Genomic DNA, 27,635 nt, shown 5'->3' with positions numbered 1-27,635 from the left:
CAGTGCGATTTCTTAATTTTTAGAGATAAGTACATCTATAATTAAGCTGTTGTTTAGTTTGTTATAAATTGATTATCAAATCGAAACAATGAAAGCATTTTTAAATAAAATAAATATTTTATGTATCAAAAAAGGCTGTTTATTTAATCAATAAAATATTGTATCAAATTTGAATGTATTCTATAAGTATAATTATTTATATTTTTGTTTTATGAAAGTAATTATTTGAATCAATAATATAAGACATTTATTAAGTTCATTGCTTCGATAAAACGCGTTTTATAAAAATATATTTGATTAATTGAACTGAATAAAAATTCAAAATCAAGAATTATAAAATTATTTGGATCTTTCTCAGAATTCTCCCTCCATCCAATAAAAAACACTTAATTTTTTAACCAATGGGCCAAAAATTGATGTATTTTTAATATTCAATAAGAATTAGATGAGAATATTCATATTTAAAAACAAAAAATGCTGGTTTATTGTTTCTCCCCCCCCCCAAAGTTTGCAAGTTTTTCATCTGGAGATAACTGAAAATAGCAAGAAATATTGATATTAACAATAACCAGGTTGGAGAAATAACTCCATAACAAGATATAACCATTTATATTACCATTCTTATAACTATTTATATTTATTTATTTTATAGATACAATCTAACCAAACTTACCTACGCTCGTTTTATTATAATTAACAGTAGTGTTTTGAATGTTTCAATAATAAATTCAGTAATTATTGCAATTACTTATTATTTAAATAATCAAAATATTACTGTTAGTCGAGTTAGCACTCGAAGCGAGCGTAGGCTAAATTTGGTTGATTATATTTATAATTTATATCTATAATTATAAGTAATAATGCTTATATTTTTAATATGTTAATATGTAGAATGTTTAAAACAACCGGTATAAAAGAGCATATTAGTGTGCTATCGGGTTATTTCTTCAACCTGGTTATTGTTGTTAATATCAACATTTCCTGCTATTTTGAAAAACGCATATTCCCATCTAATTCTTATTGGATATTAAGAATACATCGATTTTTGGCCCATTGGCTACAAAATTAAGTGGTTTTTTTTTGTGGGAGGAGGGAATTCCGAAAAAGATCTAGTTGTTTTTAATGACTATTTATGATTTGCTGAAATATTTGTTATTATAAAATACATATATAATAACACTACACTTTCTTTAGGTTCACAGGATACAAAAAATATTTTGTGTAGCGCATAAATATTTTTTATGTCGATTGATGGAATATAATTTTGAAGTTATGTTATGTGCAAAAAAGAAAGCCTAAGCAATGTACTGAGCTTAATTACAAAGTTAAATTTTGCTCCAAACTTACTGTCGTTTTAAGAATATTGCTACAGATACCAGTAACTGCAGCAATGGCGAAAGGAGTTTCTCTAAGTAAAAATTAATTAAGAACTTTTTACGATCGACTATTACACAAAATTGACTTAATGGTTTGGCCATTTTGGCAGTTCATATGAAATTACTGATCAAGTAAATTTAAAAGATATAATAAAAAAGTTTGTACAACTGAAAGTGAGAAAAAAGTTTTTGTGATTTTAGCGTAGTTGATGTTACCTTGTTTTATTTTCAAAATAATGGAATTTTGATTGTTTGTGCAATAATGCACATTTTTAATAGATTTTAAAAATGTAAAAAGTTACATGGTTAACAATTTGTGGCTAGGTACAGATATTTCTTAATTAATTTTTACTGTTTTGTACTGCTGGATTATCAATATTATGTTATGTTCCATGTTTCTTTCTAAATATGTGCTTTTATTAAAATTTAAATAAAATAATTTGATTTTTATAGAAAATAAAAAAAAATATGCACATGTATTTAAAAAAATATATATATATTCTTAAGGGGCGGCAATTTGTCTTTTTGTCCGGGGTGACGTAACCGATAGAGCCGGTGCTGCTGTATTATAAATTTATTTCACAACAAATGTTATAAAACCTGAGTAAGAATTAGAGACACTTTCATTACTAACTAAGCATTTTTAGAGTCTTTGATTCTCAAGTTTAACATGTGAAAGCAAGTTCCTCAGTTGCAGATGAAGTTTCACTTTAAAACAAAATTTTCCTTCACTGTTTTAAAGAAAAATTTATTGATTGGTAGTTATTTTTTACATATCAATCAATCATTAATGTATTTTAATTTATTGAAAGTTTATTAAACTTTCCTGCTGGTGAACTAACTTAAGAGACAGTACTTAATTAATTTGTCTTATATTAAAATTTAAAGCAGAGTCCTATCCAAAAAAAAGTAATTTATATTTTACTCTATCCCAATCAAAATTATCACATTCAACTATTTTCAAATTTGATAATTATTGGCCACATAGATTCCGGATAATATTTATTAATAATAATAATAATAATAATACATTTTTATACAAAAGAAATCCCAAAGTAGCTTTAAATTATTAAGTTTTACCATTAACATTATTACTAATTATCAAATTCAATTTAAAGTCTCATTATTCAGAATTATATTTCTAATACAATATTAAAGTTATATGAAGAAATTAATACATTACAAAATGATTAAATTGTTTTTGTAGTCTTACATCATTAATAAAAAAAGTTTGTAGTAATAAAAATAGAGGTACAAATCGAAATAATGAGTGCTTTTTAGGACCACTAAAATACAAAATTATGTACATTACTGTTCCTTGACTAAATGTCTTGAAAAATGTCATCTCCCTTTAATTACCTGGCATTCTACAAATCTGGTGCAGATTTGCATTTCTGATAGCAGGCTTCCTTCACTACCTTCTTGCATAAAGTACTGCTGAATTTTGTCAATGAATTTTTTTGCATGTTGTATAGATATACGTTTGACTTCAAGTTAGTCTTCATAATCTTCATCTTTGTCCAGTTTTTGAGTAATCTTTTTGGTTATTTCATTACTCTGATACAACTTGAAAGAATTATGTACTGTGCAGACCAGTACATACAAAATTTATTCCAAGTGATTAAGGAGAATTTACCTCCCTCACTGTAACATTGAAACAACAGTAAAATGACTTAAGGTCACTAATAAAATTGTGTTATTTTACAAGTAAAATAAAAAAAAAACCATTGGAACTAGTGGGACTTATAAGCAGCAGTTTAGGTTGTTAAAATGGTGTAATTTTATATGAATTATAACATTTCTGTTTTTACAAAACTGCCCCAATTAAATGGTTGTCCTAAATAACTGGCAGTCCTATTAACCAGAATTCGCTGTATTTTGAGGATAACAGGTCACCAACAAAAACCAAATCCTTTTTTTTTAGATTTTAAAACTAGAAAAAATATAAAAGAACACAATTTTGATGCACTTTTGCATTTGTCAATCAAAAATTTGAAAAATATTATTTTAATAAACTGTGTTTTTTAAAAATAAAAATTTTTACTGTTCATTTTTTAAATTTCTATTTTAGGTTTTATTAAGCCCTTAAAGGAGCTAAACTGAACATCAAACCTTCAATTATTGGTATGCCATTGATGAGTTTGGTGAATATAATATCACAAGAATATTATTACATGAATGTGATACATAGTTTTCAATTATTACCATTAATACAATTATTTCTCAGGGTTACAGACATTTTATTATAAAAATAAATACAAAAATATAATGTACTGGTAAACATTATTAATCTCAAATCTGGATGTAAATAGGTACTTCACTATTTACGCCCAAAAGAAATTGATATTGTCAAATCATTGATTTTTATCACTAATATTTTTATCATTTATTATTATTTTTTTAATCCATAAATTGTATAATATATATTAATCCTAATAAGATACCATACAATAAGAACTGAATTTTAATTAAAATTTTTATTACAGATCTAATGACTGAAATACATATACAGTTTTACAAACATTAAAACCTGATAATTTTGATTTCAATTTATTCAGATCTTATAAAAGGAATATTTTTAAAAATTACCGATACTAAATATTCCTTCAGACAATATTTATGACATTTTGCATATCAAAAGAAACATATTTTGTTTTCATAAATCATAATTTAAATATGTAAAAGTAACTCAGAAGAAGTAAAGTAATACATTTTTTGTCATTAGTTTTCTAAAGTAGAGCTGATTTCTAATTATATTATTATTTTTCTGAATTTTCAGTTAATATGATTAAAATCAATAGTAAAATTAAAATGGTATTATATATTTCATTATTTTCTAGTACCACAACAGTATAAGAATACGTATGACCAATACAAAAGCCTTATAAGTTTTTTTTACTCTGTAATTTATTTATTTATTCATTCTCTGTTGATTACAAACCTACTTTTTTTTATAAGAAATGAATTTTGTCGTGCATGAAAAAATGCTAAACCTAACCATGAATTGAACAAATTATCTTTTGCACTGAAGGTAGAGATGATAGAACTCTGCTGTGGAAGATTAAAAATCTAATCTAATTTAATTTTGTGTTAATTTTTGAAGAAAAAATATTTTTTTCATAAAATATTATTCTGCTCTATTCTTTTTGCTACCTGAGATTCCATTTTACATAGCACTTCTAAAACTAAACTCTCCGTCAACTGAGCTGCTGCAGTGTCAATTTTTCAAACAATCATTATGCATTCAGAATTGGTGTATCAATTAATTATTCAACTTCAAAAGCGATTAAGAGTAAAATTATTTTAGTTATTTAGAAAAAGTAAAATGAGTTAAACTGTTATGATATTCTGCTATTCTGCTCATAAATAGTTTTTATGTATTATACATAATACATAACAACAAAGATAATATTATTTAACAACTAAAATATACTATATTAACTAATTCATTTTGATCAGAAAATTATAACAAATTAGATCTTTATATAAATATGAAATAAATCACACATAAAAGAAACGTCCTTATTCTGTCATTTATTTATTAACTGATAATATTGTACCATTCAAAAATTAGAATTTTTATTAAATGAAACTGATTCAATTCATCAATTACAAAAAAAGATACAATATTTACTAAGAATATAACTAATTAATTCAACAATTAATTAACTTTGTTGTACAAAATTAATTAATTGCATGAAACCATTTATTTACTATAACAATATTATCTATTACTTAATAATAAGATAAAATTTTATAAATAACAAATTTTTAAAACATATAACATTTTCATTAATTATTTATTAACTATTTTTAAATTTTATTACAGTTCATCAATATTCATACTAATTTTTTTTAGCAGTATTTAATAAATGAATTCATGATTTGGTTTTACTCCATGTAAATATCTTTCTAGCTGATTTAAAACCATTTATTTAAAAAAAAAATTATAATCAAATGACAGGATTATAGAAATTTGGTTTCTCTTAAATAAAATTATTTTGTATTTATAAAAATGATTATCAATATCATCATTCATATACAGACTATAAGAACAATACATTAATACATTAATCAGTATTATTCTAAAATCAAATTAGAATTTTTTGTGTTAACTATGGATATTATTATACTGAAATAGAAATAAAAACTTTTTGGTTGAATAGTAATTCTTGAGATATTCTGAAACCAAATTTACTCGCAAAATATATAAAATTAATAAATAAATAAAAAATATCAAATAACTTGAACAATACATCTACTCTCATTTTATTGATTACAACTGTTACTAAATAATAATTAATCATCAGTTAGAGAAAGTAATTCAACTTTCCTAATGAGAGGCACCTTTTAATCTTTGCCCATTTTCAGTCTTAATCATTACACTGATAAAAAGTAAATGTAAATTATATTCATCAAGGCTGAAGATGATCTAGAGGCCCCTGATCATATATACAATGTTTAGTGGTTCATTTATTAAAAATTATGCTAATTTTGTATAAATTCAATGATTAATAATCCCTGAAAATAAATCCACCTTTCATTCGTTTTAAAAATAAATATGTCAAGCAACAAATAGTGTTAATATAGTAGTAGGTAATACTGTAGAGCCATCACTTGAAGGTTTAGTCTACATGAGAAATCATTATCTCTGTTAAAATGACCAAGTAGATTATATTTGCAATAAAATAAGCTTCTATTTCTTACTGTAAAATAAATTTTCAGATGTGGTGATGGTAAGTTGATGAGAGTACCCCTATACACAAGGAATTGATAATTTCTCAAATACATAACTAATACATTTTAATGGATCATAATATAAATAGAATTTAGAAGGCATTTTTTGCCGACAGAAGAAAACCATTAATTACATAATATGAATTAGAAGAAGTGAAATGTATGTGAATCTTTCAGAGATTTATAATTAACTATCTTTACTTAGATTTAAAGGCAAAAACTAATTGCAAACACATTTCAAAGGTATTTATATATTCTTTAAATAAATAAATCTTTCATTATGATTGGTCGTACATAAGTACTTTATATAAATCATGTATTATACAGCAAACAAAATAGAACAAATAAATTCATGGAGTATATGGAACAATTATTTGAATTTGAACCATCTTATAAAGGCCAATGTTCATGGATAATTACCTTATTTTATTAAAATTTTCAAAGTAAACAGTTTTCAAAAAAAGTTAAATTTTTTTATTAAAAAATGGTTAACAGATTTAGGATATCTTTTGATGGACATCCCTAAACTTTACAAAATATAAGAAAAAACCACAAAAAACATGCAAATATGAAGATAAATGAAGAAAATATTAAATTCTTAATATTTTAATATTATTGTCAGTAATTTTCTTCTAAAGGGTAGCCATTGTAAATAACATTCAAGTGACCAAGATTAAAAGTGTCTCATCAAATACGTATCTGCAGCTACTGTATTTAGCTTTGATGACTTACTTTTAATCAAATTTAAATTTATTACTTCACTATTTAAAATCACTTTAATATGACACTTAAAAAAATAAAATTTCTTTTATCCTCATTTTTATTGTAATTTTGTTGCTCTGATGATTAATACAACAGCATTGTTTGTTTTTATCTATCTAAAGGTCAAATATCTTGAATGAGTGTCCTATTTATAACAAAAAAAGCACTCCACTCAAATAACATTAAACATTTTGTCTCAGATTCAATGAAGTGTGTATACAATTCCTTAATACTTATAATTCATGTATGTACTAAAAATATTGAAAGCTATATCATGAAACTATTCAAAACTAATAAATGAAAATTATTAAGTTCTACTGCCAGTTCTACAAGACATTTTTTTTTTTTTTTTAAATGTTAAGTTTGCATATTATTTTACTATGGCTATGAATAAGAGAAAGGAAATGAATCTTGAAGCAGATGTGCAAATTCTGAGAGTGATGTTGGACATCACTAGGGCTGGTAAATTAAACCCACCGGGTTGGTCTAGTGGTTAACGCGTCTTCCCAAATCAGCTGATTTGGAAGTCGAAAGTTACAGCGTTCAAGTCCTAGTAAAGCCAGATATTTTTACATGGATTTGAATACTAGATCGTGGATACCGGTGTTCTTTGGTGGTTGGGTTTCAATTAACCACACATCTCAGGAATGGTCGAACTGAGAATGTACAAGACTAACACTTCATTTACACTCATACATATCATCCTCATTCATCCTCTGAAGAATTATCTAAACGGTAGTTACCAGAGGCTAAACAGGAAAAATAAGAAGAAGGGTTGGTAAATTAAGCCACTAGGTTGGTGTAGTGGTAAACTAGTCATTGCAAATCAGCTGATTTTGAAGTCAAGAGTTCTAAGGTTCAAATCCTAGTAAAGGCAGTTACTTTTATATGGATTTGAATACTAGATCGTGGATACTGTTGTTCTTTGGCGGTTGGGTTTCAATTAGCCACACATCTCAGGAATGGTTGACCTGAGACTGTACAAAACTACATTTCATTTACATTCATACAAATCATCCTCATTCATCCTCTGAAGTAATACTTTACGGTAGTTCCAGAGGCTAAACAGAAAAAAAGAGGGGGTTGGTAGGTTTGGAATAAATGAGGTTATGTAAAAATTAAGATAGCAAGCAAAGTTAAAGTCTAAAGGAAATTCACAATTAAATATATATGCAGGAAATTGTAGATACTTATTCATTTAATCAATGTCACTTAAAACTTTTTCTACTTGTAAGTAATTAATTCATGCATAGGTTAGAGGTATTTTAATTTTATTTTCAACACCATTCAAGACCATACTTCAACTTAGAAGCATATAACCTGTTATGCTTCCATTCCTATTTTTATAAATTACCAACCAATTTAAAAAGTTTTACCAACGATTTATTTACAGTTAATTTTTTTTCTTTTATGGAAAAATATTAGTCTTGAGTTTTTAAATAAAACTAATTGAAAAATAAATAAAAAAACATTGAATTTTTTGTTCTTTGTGTACATAAATATTACTTTCATACACACACTTTGATTTGTGATTAATGTTGTAGTTATTTTATGTGATTAGTATCTTCACATATTTACTTTAATATTATTTTATTTGTTTATATTTTAATGATTAATATGGATTTTAATCCTAACAGTATTTTATTTTCAACAAATTATGCACTTTCAGATGCTGTTCAGATCAAAAGTTTACCATAGTTTCCCTTGATCTATTCAGGAAAATGCTGAGGCAGTTTGTTTTTTTTACCTGTGTTGTGCACACCTATTCATGCCTGACATGATCTATATAATGTATTATTATGTATTTATCAGAATAAAAAAAATTATTTATTTAGTCTTCTATAAAAAATCAGTAAAAAACCAAATAAAATATAAAATCTTTTGATTAGGAAGAATGATGCAAGAGATCTTAATTGATCAAAGTTGTGTTATAGATTGCAGGCTTAAAAGGTTAAGGTTAAAGTATATGTGGTAATAATTAATATCCAAAGGTATAAAAGGATATAAATTAGGCACCCTCTTTTACTACTTCTATTTTCAAAAAGAAAATAAATTTACTGCAGTCCCTGTATAATGAATTACTGGATTTAATAATATGGTAAGCTTTATGTTCAGCAGTTGTTAAATTCACTTTAATTTAATTAAATCGCATTCCTATTGCATGTACTAAGAATTAACAAGACATATTTTATTATTAACTTTAAACAACATTTTAGAGAGGTATCGTTCGAATACAATTTTGTCTACAGAATGTACAGATTCTTATAGAAATTTGTTTTTCATATTATTGATTATTTACATCATTACTGTAGAAGTCCAGTTTTAATTCAGTCACTTGTGAATTGGCTGACATATAATAAAAAAGGCTGTAAAGTATGAAAATGCTACACTTTCCCATGATACCCTGATGTGACCCTAATGTGTTATTTATTTACCAATTAGGTTAAAAAAAGACTGATTGATGGATAAACTTATGTAATTAATAACTTTTGCTTTATTCAACTTAATTTCATCTTTGACGACAAAAATTTGAAATTAGATAATATTTTTGTCATATTCCAATTAGAGTATAAACACGAAAATTACTGAAAGATCATTATTTGAATGTCATATTCATTTCAGAAAATGTATGAGTACACAGAATTAGATATTAAATTGCAATATCTGAATGTTGAAAATTAAGCTAAGCTTGAGTTGCAAATCAAACAAAGAAACTAAGTCAAAATAGCAAAAATTCCAAATTACAAGCTGAAATGTAATTTCACTATAGTTTCATTTATAGATTTGAAAACATTAAAAAATACTGAGAGATGGAATATGTTGTTGGAATTTATGACAAGTACAAAGACCTGCTTGTTTAACTCATAACTATTTACTCAAAATATTATACATCAGACTTTATAATTAAAATCCTGCCTTTCTGGTTATGTAATAAAACATGTTGCACAAATAAAATTTCTTTAAAACATGAATTGTGTTTTTATAAATGCCTTTACAGTTCATCAATGTTTTACAAATTATTTCATTTTAAAATTGTCGCTATTCTACAAATAATCTAAAATTAACTGGCTTTCAACAAGTTGACTGTAACATCATCTTGTTTATTTATGAAAAATAATTTTCTTAAATTAAGCTAATGGTGTGTCTTTCATATTTATTATATAGCTGATATCATTAGAAAATTCTCACATTAAATATACATTCATTGTATTATTATTATTCAGGCACATGGTGCCAATGATAGAGGTCACATGAAGTAAAGCCCGTATCTGAATTCTTCTTAACAATATTTTTTTGTTTTGTTTTTATTTTAAGAAGAAGCACTGGGAGTGAAAGCTAATGCAATGAAGGCCAGATCATTTTTTTAATGATCCCAGCGAACACGTACTCGCTGAACTGATGCTGAGCGTTGCCTTGGTGCAGGTTGGGCAGATGATGACCGCCTGCGTTGATGGTGATGTGATGCGCTATGTGGCTGTTGCTGTTGCTGTTGCTGTTGCTGCTGCTGCTGTTGAAGTTGCTGTTGCTGCTGCTGCTGCTGCTGTTGAAGTTGCTGTTGCTGCTGCTGCTGTTGTTGTTTTTGATTGTGGTTCGGTGGTTGGATATCCTCCACCGATGAAGCTGACGATCATAGATGTGTATCAAATACTCGTAATGACCTCGTAATAACATCATCCTGAAGTAAACACATAAAGAAATTATTAATTGCTACTCAATATTTAACATCCATGTATTTTCAATATTGCTATTTCATATTATGAATCAATGTTTCAGTCCTTTCAGTTCTAGGAAATAATTTAATGCAATTTGTATATACTGGACCAAAATATGAGTTCTTCATAAAGTTTCCCCAAACTGTTATTTTTATGTCTGGCTAGTAATTGCAGAGGGTATTACACAGGCTCAAAACCAGTTGATTTTGAGTTCTTAATTTCTGAGTCTAACATTTTTTCATTTACCACTTCATTTATTTAATTACCCTTAGTGAAATATGAACTAGAATTAAAAACATTTGATCTATCCAACCAAAATCTGATAATTAAAACAGAATTAAAGTATCTATCTAATTCAAGTACTTTGATCTAGATTGGCTTCCTAAAAGAGTATCCAATTAAAAAGGACTATATTTAAATGTCTGTTTTTGGACTTGTTTCTTTTCTGACTCCTATGATATTTATCATCATATCTGATGACAAATATAAGTCTCAAAATATAATTAATAAAATAATGTCTATTAAAAAAAAAATGAGTCTGATGTACATTCTTGTACGCATAAATTTTTGGATTAAATAACTTTTACAGTAAATTATCTTCTTTATTGAGCTTTGAATAAAGTTGCAAATTCCGTGCAAAACCAATCAGATATTAGATTGTTTGGTGATATTCTCTATTCACCATGAATGGCTCTATAGAGAACAATATTATTGTCAGAGTAGACAAAACTGATGCTATTTTTATGCATCACAGTCATAAGAATGACTGGAACATATGGTATAAAATAATAAATTAATATAGCCTTTTCTACAGCTCTTTCTCATTAATCTGTGTAGTTATGACCTTTACTCTGTGATAATCTAATAAATATAAATTCTTAATAGTCACTGAATTATGATATAATAATAAAAGCATCCACAAAGAATTGGTAAGGCAAAATACCATATTTTCAATATTATACTTCTAATTTTTGGTTAACCACAATGTACCATTAAATAAATTGAACCAGGATAAGAAATTAATCTATTTTGTTGTTACTTCTTTGTAAAACATGTGGTTTTAAGTTTCAATTCTGCTTTTTTATGCAATTAGGAAAGAGTGTGACTAATACTATTTATTTAAGTTAATATCAAAAAATACATTTTGCTTGGTACTTCTAACTATAGTCTTAGTTTACAGTACTTTTGGTAAATTTACTTTGGTGTATTAATAATAATGTTTAGTATAATCATTTGAGCTGATAGAATAAACTTTTTTAGTTAAAGTAGATTTTAATTTTATGAGGCAATGATAATGCTAATTTTGGTTTATAGATCATATGCAGCACTGTTTTATAAAGGTACCTTATCATCTATCTGAAGGCCTATCTATGAAGGATGAAATGGATCTATTATTTGAATTTAAATAAAATCATAAATTTAAATTTATAGTAGTGGAGAATTTGGGGAAAGGTTTAGATTTAAACATTTGCATAGAAGAATACATGTAACTGGAGCAAGTGTTCACAGTAGCTAAGAAATTTAAAAATTTGGCCTGATTATATAAATGAAGCGTTGAATGCATGAAAATTACAATTCCACTGATCTATTGCTGAAATATATTAAATATATATATATATGAAATAAATTCTCGAACTGAATCTATTCATGTTTTCTGCCTTATAAAAATTAATTTCAGGTGTGTTGAAATGAGGGATTTAATTTTTATAAACAGATTATGAGGCTTAATATTAAAAAAAAGATCAAGTGGAAACATGTCCTAAGAAAGAAAAATGACTTTAATAAATCAGTTGGCTGGATATGGTAACGGTAATACTAGTGTTTCTTCTGGGAGTCTCTACTCCTGGACTGTAGTAATAAAAGATCCAGCAGGGTTTCAGAAGAACATGGGATGATACAGTGGCTGTAACCAGTTATTAGTGCATTGTTAGTTAATTTTTTCTTTTTTTTACTTGGATTGTCCACAGCTACTTAGCATATTTTTATACAAGTATATATTTATTTAGTACTTTGCATTTTTTTTTAATGATTCAAAACTGGAGCATAGAAACTCCTAAGGCTTGCATGTGGGAATATATGACTTTTGTATGTGCAATAATATTTTGAGTTTTTATTTATTTTTAATTAACTTATTTTATTTATTTATGATTGTCTAAAAATAGGAATATCATCTAGTTATAGATTAAATTTTTTTTGAAGAATTCGATCATTCTTCTTTGCAACTTTTAAACATAGTTGGTTTTTAAATTTTACATGAGTAATTTCTGGGATTAGTAAAACACTAAATTCAAAACGTTTTATTATACGTTTTAAAACTATTATGATAATAATAATAATTATTATAGTGATACTACCAACAATAAAAAAAAAACACATAATTTATTTGTAAAATTATTAGAGAACAGGGAGAAGAAGGAAGGATAGTTTTATAGTAGGGAAGGGATATACCCCATCTGAAGAGCTATATACATTTTACGAGCAATACTATGTGAAATGAACCAATGAAGGAAGGGCCTATCTTGGCTGCACCCTGGGGCAGTGGCTTGTCACAAGCTTTGCACAACAATAAGCATAGCCTCTACTACTTCTGCTACTACCCGCATGTGGCTAGCAGTATGTTGAATAAATTTTATTATTTTTTTCTATTCTATTTTCCTAACGTGTATGAAATAATGAACCACAACACTGAGTTATAACAGTAATTTAAGAACAACTTAATCTCTGGAATATTTATTAGCCACATGCTAAATAACTAAATCTTCCCCTTACTCTCTCTCTCTCTCTCTCTCTCTGTACCTCATGAGTTTGTATTTTGTAGAATTGTAGTCAGAATCTCAGCATTAATAAGTTGTACTGTTATTTAAGTCATTCATGTACATTACTTCAGTAATAACTAAATGAGTAATTTCTTAATTAATATTTAATGAGAGATGTGCTTTATTTTTCACTTAAATTATTTAAATACTCAATTTTAATTCATTTAAAACCCAAATTTAATTTAACTCTCGAGTAAATGGTACAAAAAAAAATAACAATAGGCTAGTTGTGTGGAATATACAATTTCTGAAATAAATTATGAATATTTTTTTACTAAATCTTTATCTAAATTTTTGGTTTTATTGTTAATTTTTTATCATTATATTTATTAGAGACTTTATAAAAACTAATTACTTATGTTTTATTACATTAATTACATTTTATTTTACTTTCAATTAATTTATTAATAGAAGAGATAAAATATTCAATTAATTACATAATTATGATAAACTAAGTAAAACCATATTTAAATTATACAATCCTTTATATATGTATACATATATAAAGGATTGTACATTGATTGATATATACAGATAAATCAGATAATCAGATAATCAGATAAATCAGACCCACTGATTATTTACAACTCAATTGTTACATTAATTATATGATGTTTCCCTTTCATATGAGAAAAATTGTACCAATCAAAGCAAACATTACTGATCATGAAGTGTAGTTGATATCTTGCTCCTCTTCCCGCAGTGATTTATTTCAGCTATCTTTTTTTGTTTTATGTACAAATTTGTAAATGCACAGTTTCATTAATTCAGTTATTAACAAATAATTCACTGAATAACTTCTTTTGTAAGTGTTTTTACAATAGTTTTATGTTTCATACATGATTTCTCTTTAATGAAAATCTGTTTGGAGTATTTTGTTCTTTTTTTCTTTCAAGTCCTAAATTAATTCATTGACGTTATTAGTATTTAAGTCATAATTTTCATTCCCTCTCTTGTTTAGTTTTACTCTAATGAAGTGATTGTTAAATGACTTCTTAACAGAAGAAAAAACTAAAAATTGAAACTGGCTGTTCTATATTTCATTAACCACCCAAAGAATAGGTCCACAACAAAACAATGAATAAAAATAAACCACTTTCAAAGACTTCCCATCAATGAGTTCACAAAGACATGAATAAGTAAATATATAAATTTAATAGTTTGTAAAAGTGATTAACATTGACTTAAATTTACAGATACAGCCGTTGCAACGGCTGTATCTGCTGTAATTGGGACGTCGGCAGTAAACAGAATGCATAAAATGGATCTGAGAACGATTCCTTGAGGTACTCCTGATTTTATTAGGAAAAAATCCGTTAAAACTTCTTTATGTTTAACTTGAAAATATCTATATTCTAGGTAAGATTTTAGCACTACATAGAACACATGTGGTAACACCTTTTTTTTATTTACAGAGCAATACTACGTGCCAAACTTTGTCAAAATCTTGACTGAATCGAGGAAAACTGCTGAACAGTAGCTTTTTTTTGTCTACAGCATGATTTATAACATTAACAATTCTGTTTTCATGCTCCACAGTAGCATGTTTCTCCCTAAACCCAAAATGGTAATTTGGAATTTGATCATTTACGAACTGCTTCATTATTTTTAAAAAGAGCTTTTCAAACACTTGAGAGCACTGGAAGCAGGCTGATAGGCCTATAAGATTTAACATCTGTTGGTTCTTTACCCGGATTCTGTGTAAAAATTATTTGTGAAATTTTCCACGACCCAGGAAAATGACCAATTCGAATAAATAGCATTAAAGATTAGAGTAACTAAATGTATCACTTGTTGAGGTAATACTTGAAGAACCTGACCGGTGATTAAATCATATCTCCGTGTTTTTGTTGGATGTACTATACTTCGTTGTTAATCACTGAAGAAACCTCGTGGACTGTAAAGCGTTTAATTGGTAAGGACATTTGTAAAGGAGAAACCAAATATTCCGAAATATTTCTAATTTCATCTGGATCCGTTTCGATATTATTGGGATGGAAGACGTCGGAAAGGTGCTCAGCAAATAAGTTCGCTTTCTCATGAAAACTTCTCGCCTGCGTTCTGTTATTTTTACGGAGAGGAAGAATAAACTGCTGTGGTCTCTTGAACGACTTTGTACTTTCCATAAAGTATATTCAGCAGACTTCCTATCAGAAATATCTTCAATATAAAATTGAAACGAAATGTTTTTAAAAGTTTGAATTAATCGTTTTAATTGTTGAGAGGTCCCGTTAAATCTTCCCTTATCAGCAGGGTAACGAGAGTTCTGCCATACGCATCTTAGTCTTCGGTGTTATTCTATCTTTTCTCTGATGAAGATCGGATATTTATTTTGAGCTAGAGGAGGAGAATCCAAATTAGGAATGGAGGCCCACGACGCTGATTAAATCAATTTAATCAATTCGTGTACTGCATTATCCACATCAGCCGGCGGCTTTAAAGGCACGTCCAATCTTGTATTTTTCTCCAAAAAGTCTTGAAAACGTCGTTAAAAACTATGTTTTGGTCGACGTCTGGTTAATTTATTAAACGGAGTGGGAGGTCGAACAGTTAGTGTAGCGTCAAAAGATATTGTAAGCACAACAGGTGTTGCCAAGTCAAAATGTGGTTCAACACGTTAATAGTTTTCAGAAATATGTTTGAAAATGAAAAATCCAGGAGATCTGGAATTTTATTAAGATAAGAAGACCAGTATGTTGGTTCCCCAGAAAACAAACACCCTAAATTATTGTCAGTCACTGACCTAAAAAGTTACCTGCCTTTTGGTGACGTTAGTCGCGATCCCCAGTGTAGGTTTTTAGAATTAATTACACTTTTACAGAATTTTACAAATTTTTTAGAATTAATTACAATTACACAAATGGACTATTTAAGTGGAACCATATAAAACAAATGATAGGTTCTGACTAAATACAACTCACTAACAGTTTAAAAAAATTATCGTTAATAATTGTGAAGTAGCGTATGAAATTAAGTTAACCAGCCTATCAGCTGCCGAAATCGATTCATTCGATTTCTGACCATCATTTTCTAATATCACATCAAATAAAAAAAAAATAATTTTTTTTTGTACGTGAATTAAAGTGAAAAATAAAAAAACAACTCTTATGAGAGTCAAAAAATCAAAATCATAGGACCACCTACCTAAAAGCCTCGTGTGACAACCTAATACAAATCAAACAGACGAAGAGGAAACGTTTTATATGCTAATTTAATTGCCAACTCAAAGTATTTACTGTAAAATATTTAATGCAAATGATTGATTGCCTGAGGAGATATACAATTACAGTATTGCATTGTTTCTTTATGTTTATAAATATGGCTCTCACTCATCGAATGTACTCACATCAGGGGTTGTATTTAAATTTGGATGGGGAGAAGTTCTGGGTGAAGCCTAGTCGTTGGAAAGTATGGAAGTTTTTTCATGAATGATAAAAGAATATCTTTTTACTATCTTTGAACAATTCCCCTCTTAAATTCTTCATATATCTTCCACGACAATATTCCAACTATCTCTAATATAATAGGTATTAAGAACTCTGTTCCTAAAATTACAATAAATTCTATAATACACACTATCAAACCTATTATAACTATAATAGTACACACAACGTCGGCAGTTGAGTTCATTCTGCTCTTCTTAAAATATTAAACTCTGATTAAGATTAACCCTGACTAACATTATGATTTTACATATAAATATTCAGTGCCTAAGAGATAAAACTAAAGAAGATGATATATATTTCTTTAAAATGAATCACCAGATTTTGTACACTTTTGAAAAGTGGCTGAACAACACAAGGTACTTCTGAGCTAGCTAGTTTCAAGTTTGCTGAAGCTTTTAATAGAATGTTCATAAAAAACGGGGAATCTCAATTTTTATTAAAAGACTTCCTTTTTAAAAAAATTGAAAGTTATTTTGTAGTGGCAAAGAGATAACATAAGAGTTAGAGATAATAAAATAAAAAAAAAAATACAAAAAGACTAATTTTCATTATCTCATTCCCTTCTCTTGTAGCAGAAGAATTTAATAATTTCAAGAAACAATAATATTGATCCTTTTCAAACAAAGCCATTTACTATAATTTAAATTTTTTGTTGATACATCAATACTTTTATTTTATTTTAATACATATGAAGTTAAAACTTGTATATTAAATATAAAACATTCAGTGTGTTTTAATGAAATTCCTGCCATTATTTTAAAAGAATTCACAGGTGCCTCTTACAAATTATTGTTTCTTTTATAAATTCATTTAATAAATTTTTCAGGAATGAAATACTTCTCAGCTTCCTTAAGACTTCTGTGGTTATTCTCCTCCTTAAAAAATGTTCTACTCTTAATTTAAAAATTGTAGGCCAATTTTGTTATTATCAGCATTTTCTAAACTATTTTAAAAAGTTATAAAAAACTTTTCACACTTCTTGATAGGATAACGTATTGAAAAACTTTAAGTGTGGTTTTTGGAAAAAAGTTGCCTATCAATTTAGCCATTTTCTAATTAAAAAAAGAATGTAAACAGTGTAAATATAAGATCCCATTTTTGTAATCTCAGTAAGAATTTTTTACTGATTAAAGAACCTAGTGGCTATATCAAAGGAGTTGCTTACAGTTGTGGTTAAAGAGATATACAAGTATGTTACCAACCGTAAACAGGTGGTTGAAATTTCATCTTTTGATAAAAATGTAGTTCATCCAAGACATATGTAAAATGTAGATCCTATAAGATCTAAAATATGGAGTGCCACTCCACGTTCTAGATCTTAGAACATTGCTAATTGTTTAAGTAGAGTTCCCATTAATGATAACTATAGTATTTCATTTACTTATTCTCGTTTTTTAGAAGACAAATTCTTTTAGGATGATCAAATTGATTTCATTTGCAACAAAATCAAACCATGCTATTCTGCTTTGAAGCGACTTAAATAAAACACTAATCTTGTCACTATTATTAAACTTTTATCATATATACATTATAGATTATTCTGTTTGAAGTATATCATCTTTTAGAACTCCCTCAAAAAGACAGAAGGATTTTTCAAGATAAAAATAGACTGTTGGATCATTGTATTTACTTTAATATTATTTCATATGCGTCTATTAAAAAAAAAAAATAATAGATTTTAACCACTATATTTTACTTCATAATTACTTTTACGTTTTGTGATGCTAATCTGATTAAGATTATACCATAGTCTTCATTGACCTATTTAGGCAAATGCATGAACAAATCCTTTTTTACCTGTGTTGTGTTTACACACTACCCATTCCAGACAAGTTGATATGTAATGTATTATTATTATTATTATTGTGCAGCTGTCAGAATAAAAGATTTTTATTTTTATTTTTTTTAACTCTGGGATCACCATTAGTATTACTTCAGAGGGTGAGATGAATGAACATTTTTTTAGCGTGTGAAATGCCATGCCTGACCGGGATTTGAACCCAGGACCTCTGGATGAAAGGCTGAGATGCTACCTCTCATGCCACAAAGCTGGCAAAAAAAGTTAAATAAATAAATCTGTTATTCTCACAGCTGTACAGTATTTAACTTTAATGACATTATTTATTCAACTAAAATTTATTTATTTACATTTATTTATTAGTTAACTAAAATGAAAGACAATGATAAAATTTAACTAACAATAGAATGTCAAGAAATTATCAATCACAATTGTGATGTCAAAATTAAATTGGACTAACGAGAGTCCACTGTTCACAATTGAAAGACTTCTTTTTCTTCTTCTTATCATAATCTCTAAGTATATATCTTGTAGTAATATTCAAAGTATAACTAATAACTAATAAGTTATTGTAACTAATATTCAGATTATTTTACACGAAACTAAGAAGTTGGTTGATAATTTTTTATCAAGCCCTACATGTAAAAAGAAGATTTAAAAAGAATTTGGAAAAATTATAAATATGTTTTATGTGAATTTTCATATTCACATTTTAAATAAAAATAATACATATTTATGTATTCCAGAGTACCGAAGCTTGTGCTTAATGGTAGTATCTTTTTGTTGTTATTATGCATTCTTTTTCTTATGTTTATCAAGATGCAGTTTTTTCACCAGTTTGTTTTGTTCTTGCAAATAACTTTTTCATACAAGCAAAGTTTTATAGGTTAAACATAAAAATAAATTTAAGAAAATTAATAAAAAAAATATATATAAATAAATACACAAAAAATAGCACATGATAAAGTTCTAATTTTTCTTCAAATTTTCACTTTTTGTGATCGGCTCGAAATGAAGGTTTGGTAACTTTTTGTAAATTGATGGATTTTAATTTAGTGTCAATGAAAAACATCAAAATTTTAAAAGACTGGTGACATATTATTTTTTACTTTAAGTGTTTTTTTTAATGTTAAAAAGGTTTATTTTTCTTTAATAAAAAATGTGAAGTTTTCAAATCATATTTTATAATAACTTTTACATGACTTATTCATGATTCAAATCATGAATCGAAGTGAATTTATTGCTGATACTGTAGTACATGCTTGTAAAGCTAGGCTTTCTCTCAATGGTATTTGATTTGATGTCACTCATATTTATCAAACTTATAGAGCAAGAAAATGGTACTAGCATCATGAAGCATATAGCAATAAGTAATATTGGTTATGACATTAGGAATATAAAAAGAACAAATAAATTGATCATTATAAATTACAATTTTTGTATCTTCTTGAAAAGCAAAATTAAAAAAAATGCAGATTAAACGATTTTAATTAAATTATGTTTCAATTTTAATGTGCCATAAAAAAAAATTTAATTTTTTTAAGTTAATGGTTGTTTATTATTTTTTTGGTAAACCTTGGAATTAAGATAATTTGAGCTGCTATTTTCCCTTTGTTTCAAGTATTCTGTTCCAGTTTTTAATTTCTTTTATTTGGGTGTTTGGGTAGTCTGCCATAATCCATTTTAAAAAATTCATTTTTAAATTTAATTACTAATATATTTTTGTTGTTTTTTTACAAAACAAATAAAGCATTGAATTTTGAAATCACTAGAATGGACGAATAAATGCACATTAAAGTACAAATGAACAGAAAGCATAAGCATGAAAGGACAGATGAGCATTAAAGCAGAAATATAAAGCACTAATAAGTGAACATGTGTAATTTAGTTGTACAATGCACCATTAGTTAATTCAAGATACATAAAACAGATAGACATTTCAACTTGAAATGGAAGCAAGTTTAATTATGATAGGTTGCTTAAGGCCCAAATTAACCAACAGACTCTGCAAAACTTGCCAAAACAATATCTTGTAGAATTCATAGATTAGTTTGGTTTACAAGTTGAAAGGAAAAGGCAAACCACACACTGTAGACAGTCATGATCATATTACCCCTCATCACTCATGACTGAAATCCATTACGTTTTTTAAAATCAACTAGAACACTATATAAGTCAGAAAAGAAAGAACATTTGAAAGGTGTAAAATCAGAAAACTTCTTCCTCAAATCCACAAATCTTCAGGGCAGAATAGTAGCATCTCAATCTTTCATCTAAAAGGTTCCAGTTTGAAATCTGGTCAGGCATGACCATTTTTCATATACTAAAAAATTACCATTCCATATTACTGTGCACAAGCTTTGAGTTTATGCAGAGAATTAATCATAAAAAATAAAGAGAGGATCTCTCAGAAGAGCATAATTTAGAGAGCTCTATAAGGAGGTCTTTGAACAGATTATTGTTGGTATTGGAGGAGATGTAGAATGGATTTGATGAAGGGATATCAAGACTGATAATTCAGATGATGAAAATGTAATTGGAGTGGCATTAAATCATCTTCTTCTTATCATTAGATCATCTTCTGCTTATCATGAGTGTTTAGTAAAGACGATTAGTATTAGTAAATGATAAAGCTGTAGTTGCACCAATTTGAAGTAAAAATATTTTTCTGAAGAAAACAATAATAATGATACAGAAATTAACAGTACAAAAGGTAAAACTAGTCCTTTTTACAATTGCTGGTATACACAATCCTATATTGGATAATTAATACTTAATTAGATGAATGCTTCTTTTTTAATATGTTATATCAGGCAAAATTTCAATGAATAATATTTATTCATTGACAAATAACTATTACAGCATTGGGTATAATAATTGCTTTTATTCAGTGTTGTAGAATAATGTATGATGAATACAAAATCGTTTCATACTGGTAGTGTGTCTATAACTAAACAAATCATCTTAAATTCTAAAGTAAATGATAAAGATCTGGATGCATTTTTTAGATAGCTGAGAATGAATGGAATGCATTAGGATTTTAACTAAGCTTGGTGCCTCTGAACTTTTCTCTGAAAAGTTCTACTAATAATTATGTAGTAAGTATTAATACAGTATCACTAATACTAATATTACTAGCATACGCCCAAAACAAAAAAAAAAAAAATAGTACTGAAAAATCTTAAATTACAGGTATTCATTTAGTAAATTAAAATAGGTAGATAAATCAATTAAAACATTAATAAATTAATTTTGTTCAGTAAGTATAAAATGCTAAATTAAATTCTGAACATTACATTGAGGATTAAAAACTCATTTTCTGTATGGCTTTACGTGAATTAAACATTCTGTTATAGCAGATATTTAAAACAAATAAAATGAAAGTGAATGGATAAAATTATTTTTTTATTAAAATGTAAACTCAAGGTCTTCCAATACATATATGTAAAATGCAATTTTAGGATAAAAAATAATAAATTAATTTGTTTCTTTACTCAATGTGGACAAAATTTCTTGTGACTGTAATATATGTAAAGCACTTGAGGTATGTACTCAATCAGTCAAGTTGATTTCTCTGAGATTAATTGTGTTTACTATTAAGCTCTCTTTTTAGTGAATAAGTTAAAAAAAAACAAAGGGTTTCAGTGATTGTTTTTCATGGTGATCTAATAGTGAAATGCTTATTATTATTTATGGCTGTCATTTCCATGAATGATTTGAAATTTCATGTAAGGTTAAGCAAAACTGTTTGGTTATAGGACCTAATAGATGGAAATTTCAAAAAAACTTAATAATTTCTTGTATAAAATACTGATTTGTATCTGAATTGCTTGGAATTTCTTTATTGCCAATTTTTATTTATCACCAGGATAGGTACTCATAGATCTAATTTCTGAAAAGTACCTACAGAAGTTGCTAAGAAACTTTTTTTAAGTAATGTGTATTGTTCAAAATACTACCAGACAATTTAGCTACTAGAAGATGAACATAATTTTCAGTTATGATTTTCTACAGTTTTACCCTTCAAATAGCATGATGTAATACAATAGCACTTCATTAAAAATAATTAATGACACCATTTTTTTATATGTTTAGAAACTTTTTCCAAAAGAGATTTCAAAATTAATTATATAGAATCTTCTTCTTTCTGAAGATTTCTAAACTAAGTACTGAAGTTATTTACTGGAGAAATCTTCTAAAGGAGTTGTCTAATTAATTCCAAAAGATCCTTTGGAAGAAAAATAATTTGAAAGTGAACAGTCTATAATTTTTAGTATTTTAAAAGTAATTTTGTAATCCTAATCACTTATGTATTAACCAGTATAAGAATTGTCTTGAAACAATAATAAAAAACTATTATTAAACTAGTATGTATACTATAAAATTTAGATTTAACGGCACTTTTGAATGTTTCATAATAATTTAGGAGATATCATGTCACAGATGGTTGGATGTTACTGAATAGAGTGACAACTTACTAAATGGAAATTATTTTTTATTATTTTATACAGAATTGGAAAACTACTAGCAAAAAAATGTTTTTCAGATGAGATGTTGCTGGGCAAAGGTACTGTCTCACAGTGTTTAATTGTAATTCATTAACAAGAATAAAATAAACTATTATGCACATTTTATATCAGTTGGTTAAAAGCTTCCTTTTTAATATGTTACATCAACCAAAATTTCAATGAATATACATGACAAATGAACTATTGCAGCATTGGGTATAATAATTGCTTTTATATGTGGTGTAGAATAATGTATGACGAAAGCAATGATGGAAAAGTGACAAAAACAACGTATATAGGTAACATGGCTATGGTTAGTGTAATAGTAATAATTTATTCATGCTTCTATAACAACAGATATTTCCACAATTTATTAAATTTTAGTTGTTCTGAAATTCTAATTATATTTTTATGAGTGTTTATTTTATTGTAGAATAGTATATACTAAAAGCAAACAAATAAAATAAAGTAAATGGTACTTCAGTATTTATCTCATTGCTAAAACAAAAAAAAATTATCTACCATGTATATTTACTACATAAATAAGCTTTGGTTGATAAAATGTTACATCTTATATATTTTTCAATATTTTCTTATAAGAAAGAACCTATATGTGTAGTTTAGAAAGAAACTTATATTTAAAGTTTATTAAGCAAAATTCTATTTATTAAAACTGTACACTGATGTGTATGTGTAAACATAAAAACATTAAAAATGTGTGCTAGCAGTAAAATATGTTCTTGACACCTTTAAAACCAAGAAGATTTTAGGGATATAATTTTGTATATGAAGAAAGACATAAAAGAGGAAACTCAAAGTATTACTCTTTATGCTGCTTACTCCAATTGTGAGAATGTATATAAAGTCGCTTAGATAAAATTTGGATCAGTCAGATGTAATTTTCTTTTAAAGAATTGATGTTCTCTATGCTGCTTAATAATTCCTGTAATGTACAGAATGAAGGTATCACTTCATTATCTGGAATTTGGTAGAATTATCAATCTTATATCTAACAGTATGTTCAGCTCAGTAAAAAGGAAATGGGAATTCCTTTCTTCCCTTTGTATATAGTTCTGATCCCCTACTGGGAAGACATTTAGTCGCCTTATGATGGTTCCATTCACTTCATCATCCCTTCCATTCTTAGCCCTAATGGGCTTTATTGAAAATTGATTATATATCCACAGACACTGATTATTTATCACAGTCATCAGCCAGGTCACTGTCACAATCTCACTAATGTAAATGCTTTGATAAATATTTCTATCAGTGATTTCAACTCCCTTAGCTTTTGCCTTCACTGTAGGCTTCTTTGGACATCTTCACTTTTCTATTCTATCCTATTTCATAGCCTTCACAACTATTTAAATGAGTCCATAGGGCTACTCCTTGTGTTAAGTTGAGACTGCAATGACAAAATTTTATGATTGATTGAATCATATAAATACCAAAAAAATACTAAAATACCAATTTATTATCACATTTCATTACTTAAAACCTTTCAATCCAAACATAACCCAAGCATTAATTAATAACCTTATTTTCAGAGTTGTAACATGGCAGAATTTTTAAATAATGATTAAATAAATAATGATTTATACTACTGAAAGCTTTACTGACAAAAAAAATATAGTTACAGAAAAGAAACCCTTTTTAAAACATTGCAGTGTAAAATGGGTAAAGTTTCAGATGACATCACTTACTCCTTTATTATACTGTATTGTAATTTAGTAGTAAATTCACTGTTGTTTATTTCTTTAAGTCTGATTTCAAGTAGTTTTTAATTTTTACAAAAACGAATGATATAGATGCACATCTTAAATTTGAAGAATTTTCATATTCATCTCTCTTATAAAAATGTAATGCAATTGCTATTTTTGGGAAATCAGGGTTAATGGCAGACCAAACAGATTTATGTATAAGAGTTATAAAAAAAGTAAGATAAATGAAGCTGTAGGTTAATGAATAGTACTAGCTAAACCATAACAGTATGGACAATAGCAACCTTTTAAAGAATTTAAAACATTAAGCAATCTATTGATAACAGAAATGAGTGTAAAAAAAATATTCAAGCTATCTATTATTAAATCAAATTGACATGAACCAAGATATAGGATTTTAATAATGGAGCTAGAAATACTTTATTAAAGTATAACAAAACTTTATTTGTAATATTCCAAACACTGTTTGGGGTTTATCAACACCATTAACTAGTCTATCATGATAGGTATTTCAGCTTCTTTTAAAGCAATACTGTGTCTTGCTAACGGTTGTTTCTAAATATCTTTAAATTTTCTTTATTTGGCCTTGTAAAAATTATTTGGTATCATAAGGTATTGATGACTTCTAGTTCAGACGTGAATATCTGTTTTTTGACTTATTAGATATAGAATATGTTCTAATTCTTACATTCCAGTGAAATTTTACTGGAATGTATTTTTCAGATCTTTATCTCTTTTTCTATGAGTAAATTCCAATTTTTTTCAAATCAAAAGAATCAGTAAAACTAAATCTCAATGCACCACTAGTAATATTTGCACTAGTAAATTTAATATTACACAAGTAACATTTATACTAGTAACATTAACATAAAACATATATAATTCTTAGTAATTAGCCAAATTACTTTTTTATTAATTTGTTGTATAAACTTCAATGATGAATGTAGTTGTACCTTATGATCTGAAATGTCATTTTTAGTTGTTGCAGTACACCTCATAACATAAAAATTAATGTGTACACACACACACACACACACACACACACACTTAATCTAGCAGGATTATAAATTAAGAGAGAAAAGGTCTGGAAAAGATTATGTACTTTTGGTACTCTGCACTCTGTTTAGACAGTTTCTGCTCCGTAGAGATTTTGAGAATTGCCTTTTCTTCCTTAAAACTTGAGCAATCTCGAGAACGAGCAGTATGCGAACCACTGCAATTAGCACATTTTTCATCTTCTTCACAGTTAGCATCATTGTGGCTTTTCTTAGCACAACTACCACAAACCTCTGTTTTCGAGCTAGATGTTGAAGTGTGACCATACCCTTGACATTTAAAACATCATCGAGGGTTGGGAATGAAAGGTTGTACTCGAACTGAAAGATAACCAATTTTTATTTTTTCCGGTGGGACTGGAAGGTTGAAAGTCAGTATAAGAGAAGGTGTTGGTTCTTCCATTCCGCTCTGCCTTTTCATTATATGCTTCACTTCTAAACATATTGGGCACGGAGCTCATCAGCTATTTCACTGACATTTATATCCATAAGATCTCGGCAGAAAATTACCCCGCGACTCGTATTTAGGATTTTGTGGCATTCCGGACTTACATTTATGTTGTCTATATTACGGAGACGTATGATCGATCGACTCTGCTCAGCATTGAATGTTTCAATCAGAATCGATCCGTCGCTAATTTTCTGATGTTCTTTGGGGAACCACTTGCACCTGTTACAGCTTTGTTTATTACAACAGGCGAAATCTTTTGGAGGGAACCACCTTCCTGACTATTTTGGAGAACAACTAATCTAATAATTTTAATATTCATGTCTAATGATTTGTAATTCTCTTCTATAGGACTTTCATCCTTGTCAGATAAAGCTGAACGAGGCCTCTTCACAAGACATGTTTCAAAATATCCATCAAAATAGACCATCAAAATATTTGTATTTGGAACTGAAATTTTGGTCCCACGAGTACCGGTGATAAATCGGACCACTCCAGCAGAGCGCACGTGTACTGGAGCTAGAGCAAAATACAACTGGTTCGCCCTGATGCCCAGAGGACATCGTTTGAGACTCACTACGTACAGCTATTCACCCATTGGCACGATAGTTCCCACCTTGGGTTACGGTTGCATTTCGTGAGATGTCACAACACCACCGAGTGTAAATGTAAGAAATCAGTGTAGAATGTTGTTGTGTAGTTGTGTAAGGGTATATGTTGCAATTTGTGTAGTGTTCTTGGTGTAGTATATTTGTATAGTGCAAAGTGTTCTGCAACTCAGTGTGTAGTGGGAAGAAAAGCTGCAGAGAGGCTAGGCCTGTGGGGACGCCAACCCCCAAAGTCTTAAAGAATAAGACTCCCTGTCGGGGTTCATGTAACTTTGATTTTAATTTGTTCTTCACCTAATTTTATTTAAATAATGTTTATCATAATGATATGGAATATTAATCAAATAGAAATTTGTTTTTTTTTTTTTTATAACTTTCCAATAAAATTTAAATTCAATTTCACTACCATACTATCACAACTACAACCACCCAAAACTATAAAATTATCATTGTTTGTGAAAGATTTTGCTATTTCTATTAAATCTTTTTCATGCAAAACATCAAAATCATCTCTGGAGTTATGTAATAAAGATACAAGTCCCCTACCATGACTGTCTACACAATTAATAAAAGATTATACTTCAATAAATTAGTTAGTTCAGCGATGAAATTAGCTAAAGGTTAGTTGAGAATACAAGTTTAGAAAT

General features: G+C 27.6%; 1 protein-coding gene across 1 annotated transcript in view; it reads right to left on the bottom strand.

The window, feature by feature from the left end:
* Positions 1-9,824: 9,824 nt before the first annotated feature.
* LOC142324433 (A-type potassium channel modulatory protein KCNIP1) overlaps positions 9,825-27,635 on the bottom strand; it is a 445,118-nt gene continuing 427,307 nt past the window's right edge. The window contains exon 6 of the mRNA XM_075365265.1: positions 9,825-10,551. Within this exon, the coding sequence (XP_075221380.1) occupies positions 10,504-10,551 (48 nt within the window). The 3' untranslated portion in view covers positions 9,825-10,503. The remainder of the gene's footprint in view (positions 10,552-27,635) is intronic.

Source organism: Lycorma delicatula, chromosome 5 (genome assembly GCF_047948215.1).
Source record: "Lycorma delicatula isolate Av1 chromosome 5, ASM4794821v1, whole genome shotgun sequence".
Lineage (NCBI taxonomy): Eukaryota > Metazoa > Arthropoda > Insecta > Hemiptera > Fulgoridae > Lycorma > Lycorma delicatula.
This window is presented reverse-complemented; position numbering and strand designations above follow the sequence as displayed.